Below are 15,016 nucleotides of genomic sequence, written 5' to 3'. Positions count from 1 at the left end.
AAATAAGGGAGTTCATTCCAAGCATGGGGAAGAGTCCATTAATGCATTGGTGATGTTCATGAGCATGGCTTGTATGGGAAGAACAGACATAATACTCCCCCAGGATGTTTATACAGCCTTTGCTGAAAATCTCTAAGTCATTCCATCATGCCCTTCTTCACTCAGTTGTTGTTCAATCATTTTTTCAGTCGTGACAGACTCTTCATGACCCCATTGGGGTTTTCTTGGCAAAAATAATGGCTTGCTATTTTCTTCTCATTTCACAGATGAGGAAACTGAGGCAAGCAGGGTTAAGTGACTTGTCCAAGGTTATACATCTATATTTGAACTCTGGAAGATGAGGCTTCCTGATTCCAAACCCTGCACTCTATGTCCTATGACATTCCCTTGCTGTCTCACCCTCATAGCCTGTAGGAGCAGTCCCTGGCCCCTTGAAGCAGAAGCACGTGGCTTGCTCAACATGCAATCACTAGGTAGATTTGTGAGCGTGCAAGACATTGTCTTGGATCTGTTTACTTTGTGAAAGAAAGGAGCCTTTAAGTAGGAATTGAGAATGCTTACCCAAAACACTAATCTACCAACATGCTCTGTGACCAAGGAAAAGCAAATTGTAAGCTTTTGAGTGGAGAAAGAAGCTTCCTGCCCTAATCTATCCACTTGAACCCACATAGGACTGTAATTACAAATTTCTTTTCTTATCTGATTTTTTAGGTTCAAGAACAGTGCAGACCCTATGGCTTTATGAACCTTAAAAAGTTGAGAAAGTGAATGAATTTCCTAACAGACAAATTCCCAGTATGACCCACACTCACCCAAAACTTAAGCCGAATTCAAAAGTAAACTTATTAAACAAATGCTCAGAGACGGTCCTTTAAATTTGAACCCATCTTTCTCTAAAGAACAAGCTGATATAAAGGAGAGTATTGCCCTGGGTATTGGGGAAAATGTCTGTGTTTCTGTTTCTATTATACCTTTTCAGTAAATATCTCTTTGTTATCAGTGGGGAAAAAAGCACCCCAATACTAAAGAAATTCAAGGTGGAAGTAGACATATGCTCACAAGTGACTCAATAACAGAGGTCCGGAGAGTGAACTTTCCCAGATTCATCAGTGGTAGCAACCAGGGCACTGATAGACTCCTTGAAGATGCACATGGCGGAGAAAGACCATTCATTCAGCCTCAAAGAGTAGTACGTAGATAATATTTATTATGTGGAGGGAGAGAGATTCTGAATTTTCTAGGGAGAATAATCCTAGAATTTAGCCAAAGGAAACAAGGGCCTCACAAGTGATATCAAACAAGAGTTTCTAAGTTTGTTGCCCCCCAAGTTTGGGACTTTTAGAGATAATATCCCAAAGCAGCATACTTAGAGAAAGAAGAATATAGCCCACATATTTCCTACTCGAAGAATAGAGCCTTGGACAATACCATCTTCAGGGAGATGGGAAGACAAAGGATACCAGTTTGTGACAGATACACCCAAAAAAGCATCAAGAAAATATTCTTAAATGCATAGGAGAAGAAAACAAAAATGAGTGCAGAAGGGAACACAAACAAATAGAGCAATTCGATTACTTTGTTAAATATATATATATATATATATATATATATATATATATATATACTTCTTAAAAAACAAGCCAAATGAAACATATTACTTTTTTTCATATATTGAAATATTTGTTTGTTGAATGATTGCCAAGTTCACAATAACTTTTTTAATTTTAAAAACATTTTATTTCCCAATAGCTACCCTCTCAGCTGTCTGCCCAGTGGAACATTGCCTCATCACGAAGAAAAAACTGAAAATTTCTCAATTTCTCAAGACACTTGGGATCGTGTCTCCTTCCTGCCTGCTTTAAACAATAGAGGAGAGAGCTAGATACACAAAGGTGATCAGCGAAAGACTTGGTGAATTATTAATCTCTCTGAAACATTGTATTATACCGAAATCATAATTTGACCAAGGATAAGGAGGAAAGCCAGGCTCGCATATGTCATCTTTCTTCCTTCATTCCCGGCTTCCTTTCAGCCTGGAAAACTCAAGGGTTTTGATCTATTCTTAGTTCAAGGAAGCCTATTTGTAGGTCGATAGGTTTCTGTAGGAAACACTCGAGTGCTTGGTGGTTCTTTTGGAAAGGGAATTTCAAATTAAAATTCACCCTTAAACACCAAACACTAAAAAAGATGTGTTCTTCTTGCCCAACCGCATGGTACTGTCGTAAGGTTGTAACCCCTGCCAACTGAACTTAGAGGTCTACAAGTCCTACCAAAAACTCAACAGCAGTTCCAAGAAGGACGCTACAGTTGGCTTAAACCTTGCTAAGTCAACACCATCTCTTTCTCAAAGCATTACACCAGGATTCCCAAGGGCCTTGGTTTGAGACAGCTACCCAGATGCTGAGATGGGAGTTGATTCGTGATCCTTGTTCCAGATGTATAGACCAATGGGGAAAGAGTATAAAAGACAAAGTCATACATCCCCTGGCGGTCTCAGGTTGGTGGTCCCATTGTACTTTCCTCCACACATCTATACTGACCAGCCAGCAAATCGGACACAAAAGCAAACTGGTGGTAAGATTACGGGCTTCTGGGACTTGCAGCTTTTGCTAGAACCGAATAACGACAATATGGGAGGCCATAGGGAAAAGGTTACTAACCTGGATACTGTGGATAGATTTCAAAGGAAGAGGTTTGTGAACTTGAAAAGGAAAAAAAAATATTATTTTCAATAGGATCTAATTGAAATTTAATATTTCACTCCAATATGAACTAATAATTCTGAGAGGCAGTTTATAGGCTACATCAGACTACCATGACACAAAAATAAAGGATCCTAGCAATGGTAATGTGACAAGATCACTAGTTTTTCTGCTGAACTAAGGGCAAAACTATTAGTTTGGACTTCACCTATCTCAGCCTCAGCTTCCTCATCTGGAAATAAGGGGAGTTGGATAGGTGGCCTCTGGGGTCTCTTCCAACTTCAGATCTATGATCCCAAAAGCTGATATGAAAACAAAAATCAGCCAGGCATAGTGATCCACAGCTACAATCCAATCCACCAGGAAAACAGGGGATCTCTTGAACATGGGTGTTCTGAGCTGCAATGGGCTAATCCAAACAGGTGCATAAAAACTTTCATTTTTACAATGGACTCCTGGGAGAGTAAATCTGTTAACAGATTACCAAAGGAGGGGGAAACCCTAGGTAGGAAGCAGAGCAGGCAGTCTAGATATGAATCAAAGCTCCCATGATGGTCCAGCCTAAGGAAGACAGGGAAACCCACTCTCTACAAAAAGAGATGATAGATAAATAGGTGGATGGATGGACAGATAGGCAGATAAATAAGGAGAGAGAGAGAGAGAGAGAGAGAGAGAGAGAGAGAGAGAGAGAGAGAGGAGGAGAGACAGATAGAGAGACAGAGGGGGGGGGAGAAAGAGAGAGACAGAGAGGAAAGACAGAGAGACAGAGAGGGGAGAGAGAGACAGAGACAGAGACAGAGAGGAAAGACAGAGAAAGAGACAGAGTGGGGAGAGAGAGAGAGAGAGAGAAAGAGAGAGAAAGAGAGAGAGGTGGAGGGATAAATAGCCAGACAGATAAATAGATGGATAAATGGATAGATAGGCAGATGAATGGATGGAATGACAGATAAGCAGATGGATAAACTGATTGATAAGTGGATGGATAGGTAAATAGCTAGATAGATATAATTGTGTACATACATACACATATATACACACATTTATACTCATATATATGCATATATACACACAATATTTTTAAAATAAACCTGATTATAAGGCAAATGCAACCACTGAAAGGGAAATAAAACCCACACTTATCATGTGCAAAGTAAACTATTATCATTTGATCAGAATGTCTGTTAATACAAGTTTCCATTCCAGAAAGTGAGAAAATTGGAATCTGAGCTAAGAACTTCTTTGGCCCATTTCAAGAAGACAGAAGTTTTGGAAGCACGCAGCATTGAGCTGCAGGGGAAACATTGGGCTAGGGAGCTGGAAGCATTTGTCTGAGTCCCAGCTTTGCTATGTAACTTGGGGCTGCCTAACTTTTCTGGATCCCAGCTTCCTCATCTTAAAAAAAGAGTGGGGCTATGGGAAAATGATTTCCAATGACCTCACCTGAAGTAAGGGGATGTTTAGTGTAGGAAAAACCAGCCTAGAAGGTTCTCTGAGATGTAAATTCATCCTACTTCTACCACTTGAGCCACTCTGGGGGCTTGGGGACTAGCTGTGAAGTTGGGGGAGAAAGAACATTGGGATGTTACTTATTGGTAATGGGGCAGGAAGGAGCATTTCTAAGGAAACTCCTAAATCACTCGGGAGAGGGAGAGAAAACACTAGCCCAAAACTGTGGGCTAGAGGTGACTCTGAGAACAATACTAGGAAGAAGGAGTCTAGGCAAGCAGGAGGAGGAGAAAACTAGGTGTAAAGCCTGGGTGCTACGGAGGCTAAATTGCTACAAACCTTGCAGTTTTCAATCTCTGTTGCTTTAGAACCTGATATAACATTTCCTGGAGTGATTAGCAGCAAAATCTCTAAAAACAAAAAGCAAAATAAAAACCCCCCCCAAAAAAAAACACTTGAAAAAGGGCTGAGTGTTGTGTTCAAGAAACAGGGTAAATAATAAGGGAAATAGACAGGGCTAATGTTGAATTTGAACTCAGGTCTTCAGGTCTTCTTGACTTCAGAGCTGGTACTCTGTTTTTAGCTGCCCCATTCAATGTAAAGATTGTTTTCAATATTCACTTTTGTAAGAGTCTGAGTTCTAAATTTTTCTTCCTCCTCCTTCCCCAAGACAGCAAGCAATCTGATCCAGGTTATACATGTATAATCACGTTAAATATATTTCCACATTAGTCATGTTATGAAAGAAGACTCGGAACAAAAGAGAAAAACCACAAGAAAGAAAAAAAAAGTAAAAAATAATATGTTTTGATCTGCATTCAGACTCCATAGTTCTTTCTCTGGACGTGGACGGCATTTTCCATCATGAGACTCTTGGCACTATCTTAGATCTTTGTATTGCTGAGAAGAGCTAAGATAATTGATCATTGGACAACAGCAACAATGTTGCTGTTACTGTGTACACAGTGTCCTCCTGGTTCTGCTCACTTATTCAGCATCAGTTTGTATAAATCTTTCCAAGTTTTTCCAAAATCTGAAATTTGCTAAACAGAACTTCCTAACCTGAAGTCAGTTAGAAGCTCTGTTTAGAGATATTGACTCTACTAGCAAAAGAAAGTGAATACAAACAAACCAAAACAAAAACAAAAAACAGACCAAATTTCTAAGCTCTCATTATAAATAGCTTAGTCTTTGGGGTTAAGAATTTGCTGACAGATCTGTCTCCTTATGGCAAGAAAACGGTTTTGCTTTAGTTCGCTGACTGTTATACAACACACGGTCCTTAACTATTAAGAGCCTGCCTTTCCAAGAACTAAAGCTAAGCCTCTGGGTAATAAGAAAAAAATGAGAAACAGCAGCCAGCCAGCTCTTCCTGTTATGGGGAATAAGTAACATTTTAGATGCAGGCTAAAGTTGGGGCCCAGAAAATAGAAGCAGCCAAAAAAAAAAAAAAAAAAAAAAGGTCCAGAAGACAGACCAGTGGAAAGCCGAATCAATAGTGCAGAAAAAGAAACAGTGGCAGCCCTACTGTGTGAGCAGTGTTGGATTGTTCCTACATGCGAGAATGCTCTCCATACATATTCCCTATATGTCCCCCATCCATATATATATATATGTGTGTGTGTGTGTGTGTGTGTGTGTATATATATATGTGTGTGTGTGTATGTATATATATATGTGTGTATGTGTATATATATATATATATATTGATCATTGATACATTGATACATATATTGATCCATGTGATTATACACATGGATGACCTGTATCTAACTGCTCTTCTGAGGGTTGAGTATATTTCTGGGAAAGAGTACCACAAATTTGAAGGGAAGGTTAGTAAAACCAATATCCTGAGGCCCTAAGCCTTATTATATTAGTTTTTCCTCAAATGTTACTAAAACTATCTTTGAAGGGCAGAATCAAGATGGTAGGTACAAAGACTTGGTACAGCAAGCTCTCTTCCAAACAGATCTAGACTGAATCCTGCTGGGTAATACAAGAAGAAGTCAAAGTGTGTTTCTTTTCTAGTCCAGCTTGATGTCTGAGAGATAGGAGAAGTCTGTGGACATGGGGGACAGGGTCTGACAGAAAAGGACCCACGTAGAGAGTATTTCAGTGCAGGGGAGAAGCTATGTACTGGGGTAAGAGGAAGTTCTAGATCCATACCCAGGCACCCCCAGACCCACACTAGGGCATCCCAATCCCAAAGATATGAACTGGTGGTCTTATTTCTCACTACGCAATTTTAGGTCACAGATCCAGGGTGGACAAGGGAAGGGACGGGCTGATGAATATAGGAGCAAATTGAGCAGCAGCAGCAGGAGCAACATAAATCAGACTCAGGAATAGAGCAGGGTCTTAATTCCAGCTTCTAGCTCAATCTAAAGCCTGAGAGAGATTAATCAACAAAACAAAACCCGTTTTGTTGATTTGTTTATTTTGGGTTTTTCTAATCTATAAAAGGCAAAAAGAGAGGAAAAAGGAAAGGAAAAACTCTTTGTTCTGGTTGGATGGAAAGATGGTAACTAATAACAGAAAGTTGTTACTAAATTTCATTTTTTTTTGCAAAGAAGAATTACCTTATCTGCTTAAGATTTTGTTTCATATTTGAGAGGATTTGGATGGAGTTATAGCCTTCATTTGGATTTTGATTCTATGCTTGTTAGGTAAAAAAGCTTTCTTTCCTATGAAGATCTTCTTTGTCTCTGATTTGATCTTCTGACAATCTGGCATTATTACAGATTCTCTTTTTCTCTTTAAGTCTCAAAGCAAACAATAAATATTTATCATAAAAAACGAATTACCTTTAACTCAAAATGACAGAACATAAACAACAAGAGTCAAGATCCAAGATAAGGAAGGAGATGCTAATGAGTACATACCTGTCTTTGTTGACTATCCTTAAGTTACCAGAACCAGTGAGCTACCTTCTGGAAAAATGTGTTTGTCAAATATTGCCAGTAATCTCTGAAAGGTCATAGAAAATAGTAGAGATCCCACAAGACAGGATAACAAATGTGGAATATTTGCAAAAATGTTTTAAAGGATTATGTGCAATTTAACCTATATCAGATTGCTTGCTGCTTTGGGAGGAGGGAGGAAGAAAAATTTAGACCAGAATGTCTTAGAAAGATGAATTTTGAAAACTATCTTTATATGTATTTGGACAAATGAAATACTATTGAGAAAGAAAAGAATAGGTCATGCTAGAATAATCACTTCCCCCCTCCCTCCACACACACAGTCTTACTAAAGTCATAGATGAAGTGAATGCTATGGGTATAATTGACCTAGATTTTAGCAAAGCCTTTGATAAAATCTCATCTTGTACTTGCAGAGGAGACAGAGAGAAAGAGAGCAGATGGCTTCAGAACTGATTGGATGCTCACATTCAAAGAGTAGTTGTTAATGGTTCAATATCTACATGGTAGGAGATCTCCAGGGTAGTGTCCCAGGGACCCATGATCCTTTGATACATGATAGGTTCTTTTTTTAAAAAAATTAATGTTTTATTCTTTCCTCCCATTACAGGTTTTTAACAATTTAATAGACTTTTTTTTTCAAATTTTGAGTTCCAAATTTTTTCCCTCCCTCTCATTGAGAAGACAAGCAATTTGAGAGCGATTATACATGTGTGTAGTTATGCAAAGCACATTTCCATGTAAGTCTGGCTACGAAAGAAAACATACCAATTGAAGAAAAAAAAAGTAAAGAATCTCTCCAATGTGAATTTAAGTTCCACCGGTTGGTTCTTTCTCTGGAGATGAACAGTAGCTTTCATTCTAAATCCTTCTGAATTATCTGGGATCATTGTATGGTTGAGAACAGCCTAGTTATTCATAGGAGATCATCACACAATATTTGCTGTTACTGAGTACTACTTCTGCTCCTTATACTTTGCATAATTCATATAAGTCTTTCCTGCTTTTTCTGAGAGCACATGGCTCCTCATTTCTTTATTTTTTTTTGTTGCTTATTTCTTATAGCATAGTGGTATTCCATTACAATCATGTACAACAACTTGTTTAGCCATCCCCCAACTGATGAGTGTCCCCTCAATTTCCAATTCTTTACCACTATTAAAAGAACTGCTGTAAATATTATTTTTTTGTCCACATAGGTTTTCTTTTTTATTTTGTTTTTTATCTCTTTGTACTGCAGACCTAATAGTGGTATTGCTTGGTCAAAGGGTATATATGGTTTTGCAGCCCTTTGCACATAGTTCCAAATGGCTCTCCAGAATAGTCGAATCAATACACAACTTCATGTTTTCATTTTCCCACATCTCCTCCATCATCTGTCATTTTCCATTTTGTCACATCAGCCAATCCGACTGGTGGGAGGTAGCAGCTCAGAACTGTTCTAATTTGCAGTTCTCTCATCAGTAGTGATTTAAAGCATTTTTCATTTGACTTTGTCTGAAAACTTCCTATTCATAGCCACTTATCAATTGAGGAATGGCTCTTATTTCTATAAATTGGACTCAGTTTTATATATGTTTGAAAAATGATTTCTTTATACCTGATGGCTTTTAACAAGTAGCATAACAAGACATTCCTGAGCCTAAGTCTAATTATAAGAGAAAGTGAAAGCACAGGAGTCATTCAATCTCATTTAGAAAATGAGATTTGGTACCCAAGACAATTAGAGAACAAGAAATGATGGTGTATGGTTCACTGCTACGTGTGTGGTTTGCTTGGTCTAAATTAGGGCTTCTTAAACTTTTTCCACTTGCAACCCCTTTTCTCCCAAACATTTTTAACACATCCTCACACATATAGGTATATAAAACAATCATGCAAATCAGACATTTACTGATGACAAATCATAATTTCACAAACATCGTATACAATTATGAGACTTTATATGAGGTCTTAGACTTTTTAAGAAACTTTGGCCTAAATTGTAGGAGATCAGAAAGAAGGATTCTGGGTTACCTGGGAAGACTAACTAAAGAAGATAAGAGATCTGGGTCACACAGGTAGGGGGGAAGGATTTGGACTAATTCCGGAGATGGCAGGATTATAAAAAGACCTGCAGACACCTTCTGCATAGATGAGATCAGCCCTCTACTTGCTGCCTGTCCCCTCCAAAGACTGATGATGTGTGAATTCCAGGGTTCATGATGGCTCCATGGACCATGCTGTGTGTGCTGCTGCTGGCTGTCTTGTGTCAGTGCTCGGGGCCGACCAGCTCCTCAGAGGATCTGCAACCTTTACCACCCAAGGGGGCTTGCACCAACTGGATGGGGGGTGCCCCGGGCCACCCTGGCTACAATGGGGCTCCAGGCCGGGATGGGAGAGATGGCATCAATGGTGAAAAGGGCGAGAAAGGAGATGCAGGTGAGCTCGAGGGCCACATCTTTTCTCAGGTTTCCTGGGTAAAGATTATGCACGAAGCAGGTTAAGAGATGGGTGTCAGGATGTTGGATAAAGTGAAGTGGAATAGCACTGTGGACATTGTAGCAAACCATACAGTTGTAATTTAGACTGAGAACCAACATTTATTAGGCTAGGCACTGGGGCTATAAAGACAAAGGCTCCCTTCAAGGAGCTTCCATTCTACTGGGAGAAATATCAAGCAAAAAGCATTTATTATGCACTTACTAAGTGCCAGGCATTGTGCGGTAACCTATCAAAAGATAAAAAGGCAAAAACATCCTGTGCCTTCAAGTAATTCTAATGAGATACCGCTAAGATACAGAAAGTGGTTGGTAGATAATCTTAAAGAGGGCTGAGTAGATAGAGCATTAAGCTGATAGTCTGGAAGACTCATCTTCCTGAATTGAAATTCGACCCAACTGAACAACAAATGTTAAGGGGAAAGTTACTGCAATTTCAGTCCATTTTATGTAACCCCTAGTAAATAGAGCATTAACAAATGTGCCAGGTTCTAGATTGATAGATGATTAGTGATACAAATGATACAAATCATTAGTGATACAAATATAAGAAAAGACAGTGCCTTATTACTACTTCCTTCCTTTTTCTTTCTTTCTTTCTTTCTTTCTTTCTTTCTTTCTTTCTTTCTTTCTTTCTTTCTTTCTTTCTTTCTTTCTTTCTTTCTTTCTTTCTTTTTCTTTCTTTCTTTTTCTTTCTTTCTTTCTTTCTCTCTCTCTCTTTCTCTTTCTTTTCTTCCTTTCTCTCTTCTTATTGTTGTTCTTCCTCTTTCCTACTCCTCTTTCTCCTTTCTTCTTCTTTTCTTTCTTCTTCTTCCCTAACTTCAAAGAATTTATATTCTAAAAAGGGAAAACATCATACAAAAATTGGAAAAAGGTGGGAGGGTGCAGTGTGAACACTGATATTTTGGACATAAAGTGGTGGTCTTGGACAGGAAATCACCACTCAGAAGAAGGAATCATAAGGATGGAAGCATCTCTAGGCTCCAAAAGCTGCTGATAAGAAAATAGAAAAGTCTGGAGAGTTTGGAATAGAACCCAAGTCTGATAATCACTCTGCATTTATTCCTCCCCAGCAGGGGGACACCCTTTGTCTCTTTTCCAATCTATCTATTGATTCCATTCCATTTCACTCAAGTCCAGGCAATGATATTTGCTGTCTAGCCAGCCCAATGCTAGTTGCTAGGAGTAAAAAACAAGACACATAAAACGATTAGACAATAATAACAGGGAATATGTAATCATGTAAGCATGAATAAAAGCGATCATGAACAATGGATGGGAAATGAGTATCATGAGTTGCTAAGCCTGGTTGGAAGTTACCCAATTAAACAGAATTCTCCCACTATACATTTGTGGTGTATTCTCAGCTGACTCCTACTGCTATTTGATGAGCCTTCAACTCATTCTTAGGAACCCTTTATCTCTCTGGGTCCTCTCAATGAGCTGGGTTTTTTTCTTTTTTTAAGTAGATTTTAAAATTAGTCATTTTCTATTATCTCATCACCTTTGCCCCACTAAACTCCCTGTAACAACGAAAAATCATTAAAGAAAATTGGCCAAGAAAGATTATAGCTGACAATATGTGAAACATTCCTCAACCCTAGGATCCCCATCCCCCACCTCTATCAAGTTTCTCTGGAGGCAATGCCACCTAGAAGAAAGAGTATTGACTCTGAAATCAAAAGAACTGCATTCGAATTCTGCTTTTGATGCTCATGATTTGTAGGATCTTGGGCGAGTCCCTCTTCTACCTTGATTGAACTAGACAGCCACTGAGGCCCCCTTTAATTCTAAATTCTAAATCTATACCCTGGAACCAAGATTGTTTGGGGATCTTTTAGGGCTGTTTTCGTCTATGTTATTGTAGGCATTGTATATATTGTTTACGTCATCCTGCCATGATTTGGGCAGATCTTCCCCTGCTGGAAAAGCTTTGAGTTTAGTCCTGGAATCTGACTGGCTCTGCTTTCTGAGGTCATCCTGATTAAATCCCCAGATGCTCTAGCCGTCAATGGGTTCCCCTCTTGGGGATGAATCCTTTGACTGAGGCTGAAACACGTCTGAAAGCGAAGTTAGCCGATCCCGGTCAATAAGCTTTGTATCAACCTGGTACCTAGACTAAGTTTAACTAACGTTTGTCCGTTGTGACAAAGTGGAGGAGCCAACATTTCTTCTGTCTACTACACACTAGTATTGGGCCCTGGTGAGACAATATAGGAAGTATATTGTACAATATACAATATACTTCGAGGAGTATCCATTATACTAAGAAATACAATATGTCCACATAAGGCAATACAATGTAATTTGCGGAGGAAGAAGGCAACGAAGGAATGAGACGTGTAGGAAGGACGTTGATGAGGAGGAGATGGGAATGAAGCGAGAGGAGATGGAAGGAGTGTAGAGACCGTTCTGGGCAGAATGAAAGAGACCTCTGGGGCATTTCCTAGCGGGTAAGGCTGGAGAAATTATCGATCAGCATCGTTAAGGGAAAACCTATGATATGTCGGGCCGGAGAGACACTAGTGAGGGAGCCGAGGGCTCCCACCGCCACGATGGCCGGGGCCGGTATAGGATTGAGAAAGGTTCCGTCCGCCGTGGCTGACCATGATCTCTTCCATCGCAGGTCTGCTGGGCCCCAAGGGCGACACTGGGGAAACAGGAGTTCCAGGACCCGAGGGTCCCCGGGGATTCCCCGGACTCCCGGGGAAGAAGGGCGAGCCGGGAGAGGCGGCCTACAGGTACCGCTCGGCCTTCAGCGTGGGGCTGGCCACGCGCGCCCCGGTGCCCAACGTGCCCATCCGCTTCACCAAGATCTTCTACAACGCGCAGGACCACTACGACGTCACCACGGGAAAGTTCCGCTGTAACTTCCCGGGCCTGTACTTCTTCTCCTACCACCTCACGGTGTACATGAAGGACGTGAAGGTCAGCCTCTTCAAGAAGGACAAGGCGGTCATCTTCACCTATGACCAATTCCAGGAAAAAAACGTTGACCAAGCCTCAGGCTCCGTCCTCCTGCACCTGGAGTCCGGGGAGGAAGTCTGGCTCCAGGTGTACGGGGATGGGGAGCACAACGGGCTCTACGCAGACAACGTGAATGACTCCATTTTCAGCGGTTTCCTTCTTTATCACGATGCTGAGCAACCATGAGAGCACCACAGGGGCAGCTGGGTGGTGCAGTGGGTAGAGCACCAGCCCCAAAGTCAGGAGGCCCCGAGTTCAAATCCGACCTCAGACACTTAACACTTCCTGGCTGTGTGACCCTGGGCAAGTCATTTAATCCCAAGTGCCTCAGGGGGAAAAAAAGGAGAGAGAGCGCCAAAGAATCCCCTCGAATCCACCTTAAAAGTCAATGTTACCTCCCACAGCTCTGGCCTCCATTATCCTACCAGGGACCTTAAACTTGGCTCATTCATTCATTCAATATACTTTTTGGTTCCCTGTCCTTGCTATGTGGTCAGTCCAGTCCAGTCCAGTCATTAACCAAGAGATGAGATAATACTTATAATCTCATGGGGACCACAGAGTTGGGCTGACGGGGATCAAGATTAAAGACATAAAAAATTAAAATGCAAGAAAGTGTCAAGAGATTGATATAGACACAAAAACAGTCACTTTGGGGCTTCCTTTTTAATGGACAATGTTTTCTCTTCTTCACAAAGGGCATATCTGAATAAGTGCCATCATGAACAATGTTCTTCCCTAACAACTCTCCCCTTAGAGAGGATAGTTCTACCCCCTAGCCCTAATTCTCCATTAGGTCAAAAGAAAATTTGGGAGAATTGATCTCTTTCTATAAAGTCACCTTCTTTTTGTATCCACACCTGCCAAATTCCCCTCTTCAGGAGAATGGATTTAGAGTGAGAAAGGCCTTAGACACCATGAGTCTAATCATCTTCTTTTACAGATGAGGAAACTGAGGCTCAACTTGCTGGACTAATTCTTTTTCTAGGATTTTCACCAAAGTAGAAGCTGATAGTGCTCTATACATGTATAAAAACGGATCACCTGACTGGCTCATATTTAAATTCTACATAATTCCTAAGCACATACCTATAATGATAAAACTAGAGCCTTATCTATTCTTTGTCTTTTCAAAATGTTTAAAAATTTCCACGTCTACAATTAACCTAAACATTAGTACAAATAAAAGCTTTGAACAATGATTATTTGTAGCATCGTTTCTGAGGGAAGAGGGGCAGGAGTTTTAGAAAGGATGGAAGGCAAAGTGATTAACATGGAAATGTTTTACGTGATTGCACAGGTATAACTTTTACAGGATTGCTTACCTTCTTGGGGAGGGGGGGAGGAACAGAATTTGGAACTCAGAACTTTAAAAAACTCAACACATGTTAATAGTTGTTTTTACATAAAATTGGGAAAAATAAAATTCTTATTTTTTTTTTTTTAAAGATGGAAGGAAAGGGGAAAAAAAATCTAGTCTTTTGTCAGAAGCTCAAGGAGACATTATGCTCTCCAAAAGAAATCACTGGAAATTTCCTCAGGGCTTTAAACAAGAAGAAGTGTATTCAGAGGTAAAGTCTGATTTTTATATTTTACTATCCGAGTCCCCATGGAATAAACAGACCTAAGAGAACACTTTATCTGGCTGTTCTTTCACAGTGTGTCATTGTTAGGACCGCTGATCATATTGCATCCAATAATGCTCCCAAGTGGAGGGACATTTCTTCTTTTTTTTTAAAGTAGTTTTTTTAATTGTCTTGTTTTTATATCATAGTAATTTCTCATTAATCGATTTCTACACTTTTTCTTTTAATACACAATGACAAAAAATATATTTAAGAAATGGTAAGTGACATAACCACCAGGGTCTTCCATCCTAGATCTCATTTCCTCCTGGTAGTCTTCACCTCTCTATTGAGAAAAAGAACAGGAGTTTCCTTATCAAATGAGATACGTGTGTGACTTGTACAAGTTAAAGTATTATTACATAAATGCCATCTCCTATTATTGTTATCAGTTCTCCAGAATCAAAATTGTTCATCACAATTCAATTGCTTTTTAGTGTTATCATTGTCATTGCAATCATTATCCTATTTTTATCTTGGTTCTACTTTTTTTTACTCTTCAGTATTTCATTCATGTTCTTCCAGGTTTCTCTGAAATCCTCATATTATTTCTTATGATATTCCATTAGAACCATAAATTACAATTTGCATGGCCAGCCCCATTTATTTTAACCTAAGAATTTTCTACCCCAAAGAAAACTGCTGTAAGTATTTTTTATAGAGACACTCTTTGTTTCTCTCATTGACCTCCTTGGGGTATTTTGCAATAGTGAAGAAAAGATTATTTTTTTGGTATGTTTTCTTTCCCCATGAATCACCAGGACTTTAAAAGCTGGAGTATGAGATCATAGCCTCAGAGGATCATAGATTTAGCCCTGGAAGATTTCTTAGGAACCATCAAATCCAACACTTTCCTTTTACAGATAAGGAAACTG

At 39.7% G+C, this 15,016-nt stretch overlaps 1 protein-coding gene across 1 annotated transcript; it reads left to right on the top strand.

Moving 5' to 3' along the window:
* Positions 1 to 2,432: 2,432 nt before the first annotated feature.
* On the top strand, positions 2,433 to 12,787 carry ADIPOQ (adiponectin, C1Q and collagen domain containing). The gene is made up of 3 exons (XM_003770183.3): positions 2,433 to 2,574; positions 9,266 to 9,490; positions 12,176 to 12,787. Exons 1-3 carry the CDS (start codon positions 2,436 to 2,438, stop codon positions 12,700 to 12,702), a joined length of 891 nt encoding a protein of 296 aa, XP_003770231.3. The 5' UTR covers positions 2,433 to 2,435; the 3' UTR covers positions 12,703 to 12,787.
* Positions 12,788 to 15,016: the final 2,229 nt, after the last annotated feature.

Source organism: Sarcophilus harrisii, chromosome 4, assembly GCF_902635505.1.
Source record: "Sarcophilus harrisii chromosome 4, mSarHar1.11, whole genome shotgun sequence".
In the NCBI taxonomy this organism is placed as follows: domain Eukaryota; kingdom Metazoa; phylum Chordata; class Mammalia; order Dasyuromorphia; family Dasyuridae; genus Sarcophilus; species Sarcophilus harrisii.
This window is presented reverse-complemented; position numbering and strand designations above follow the sequence as displayed.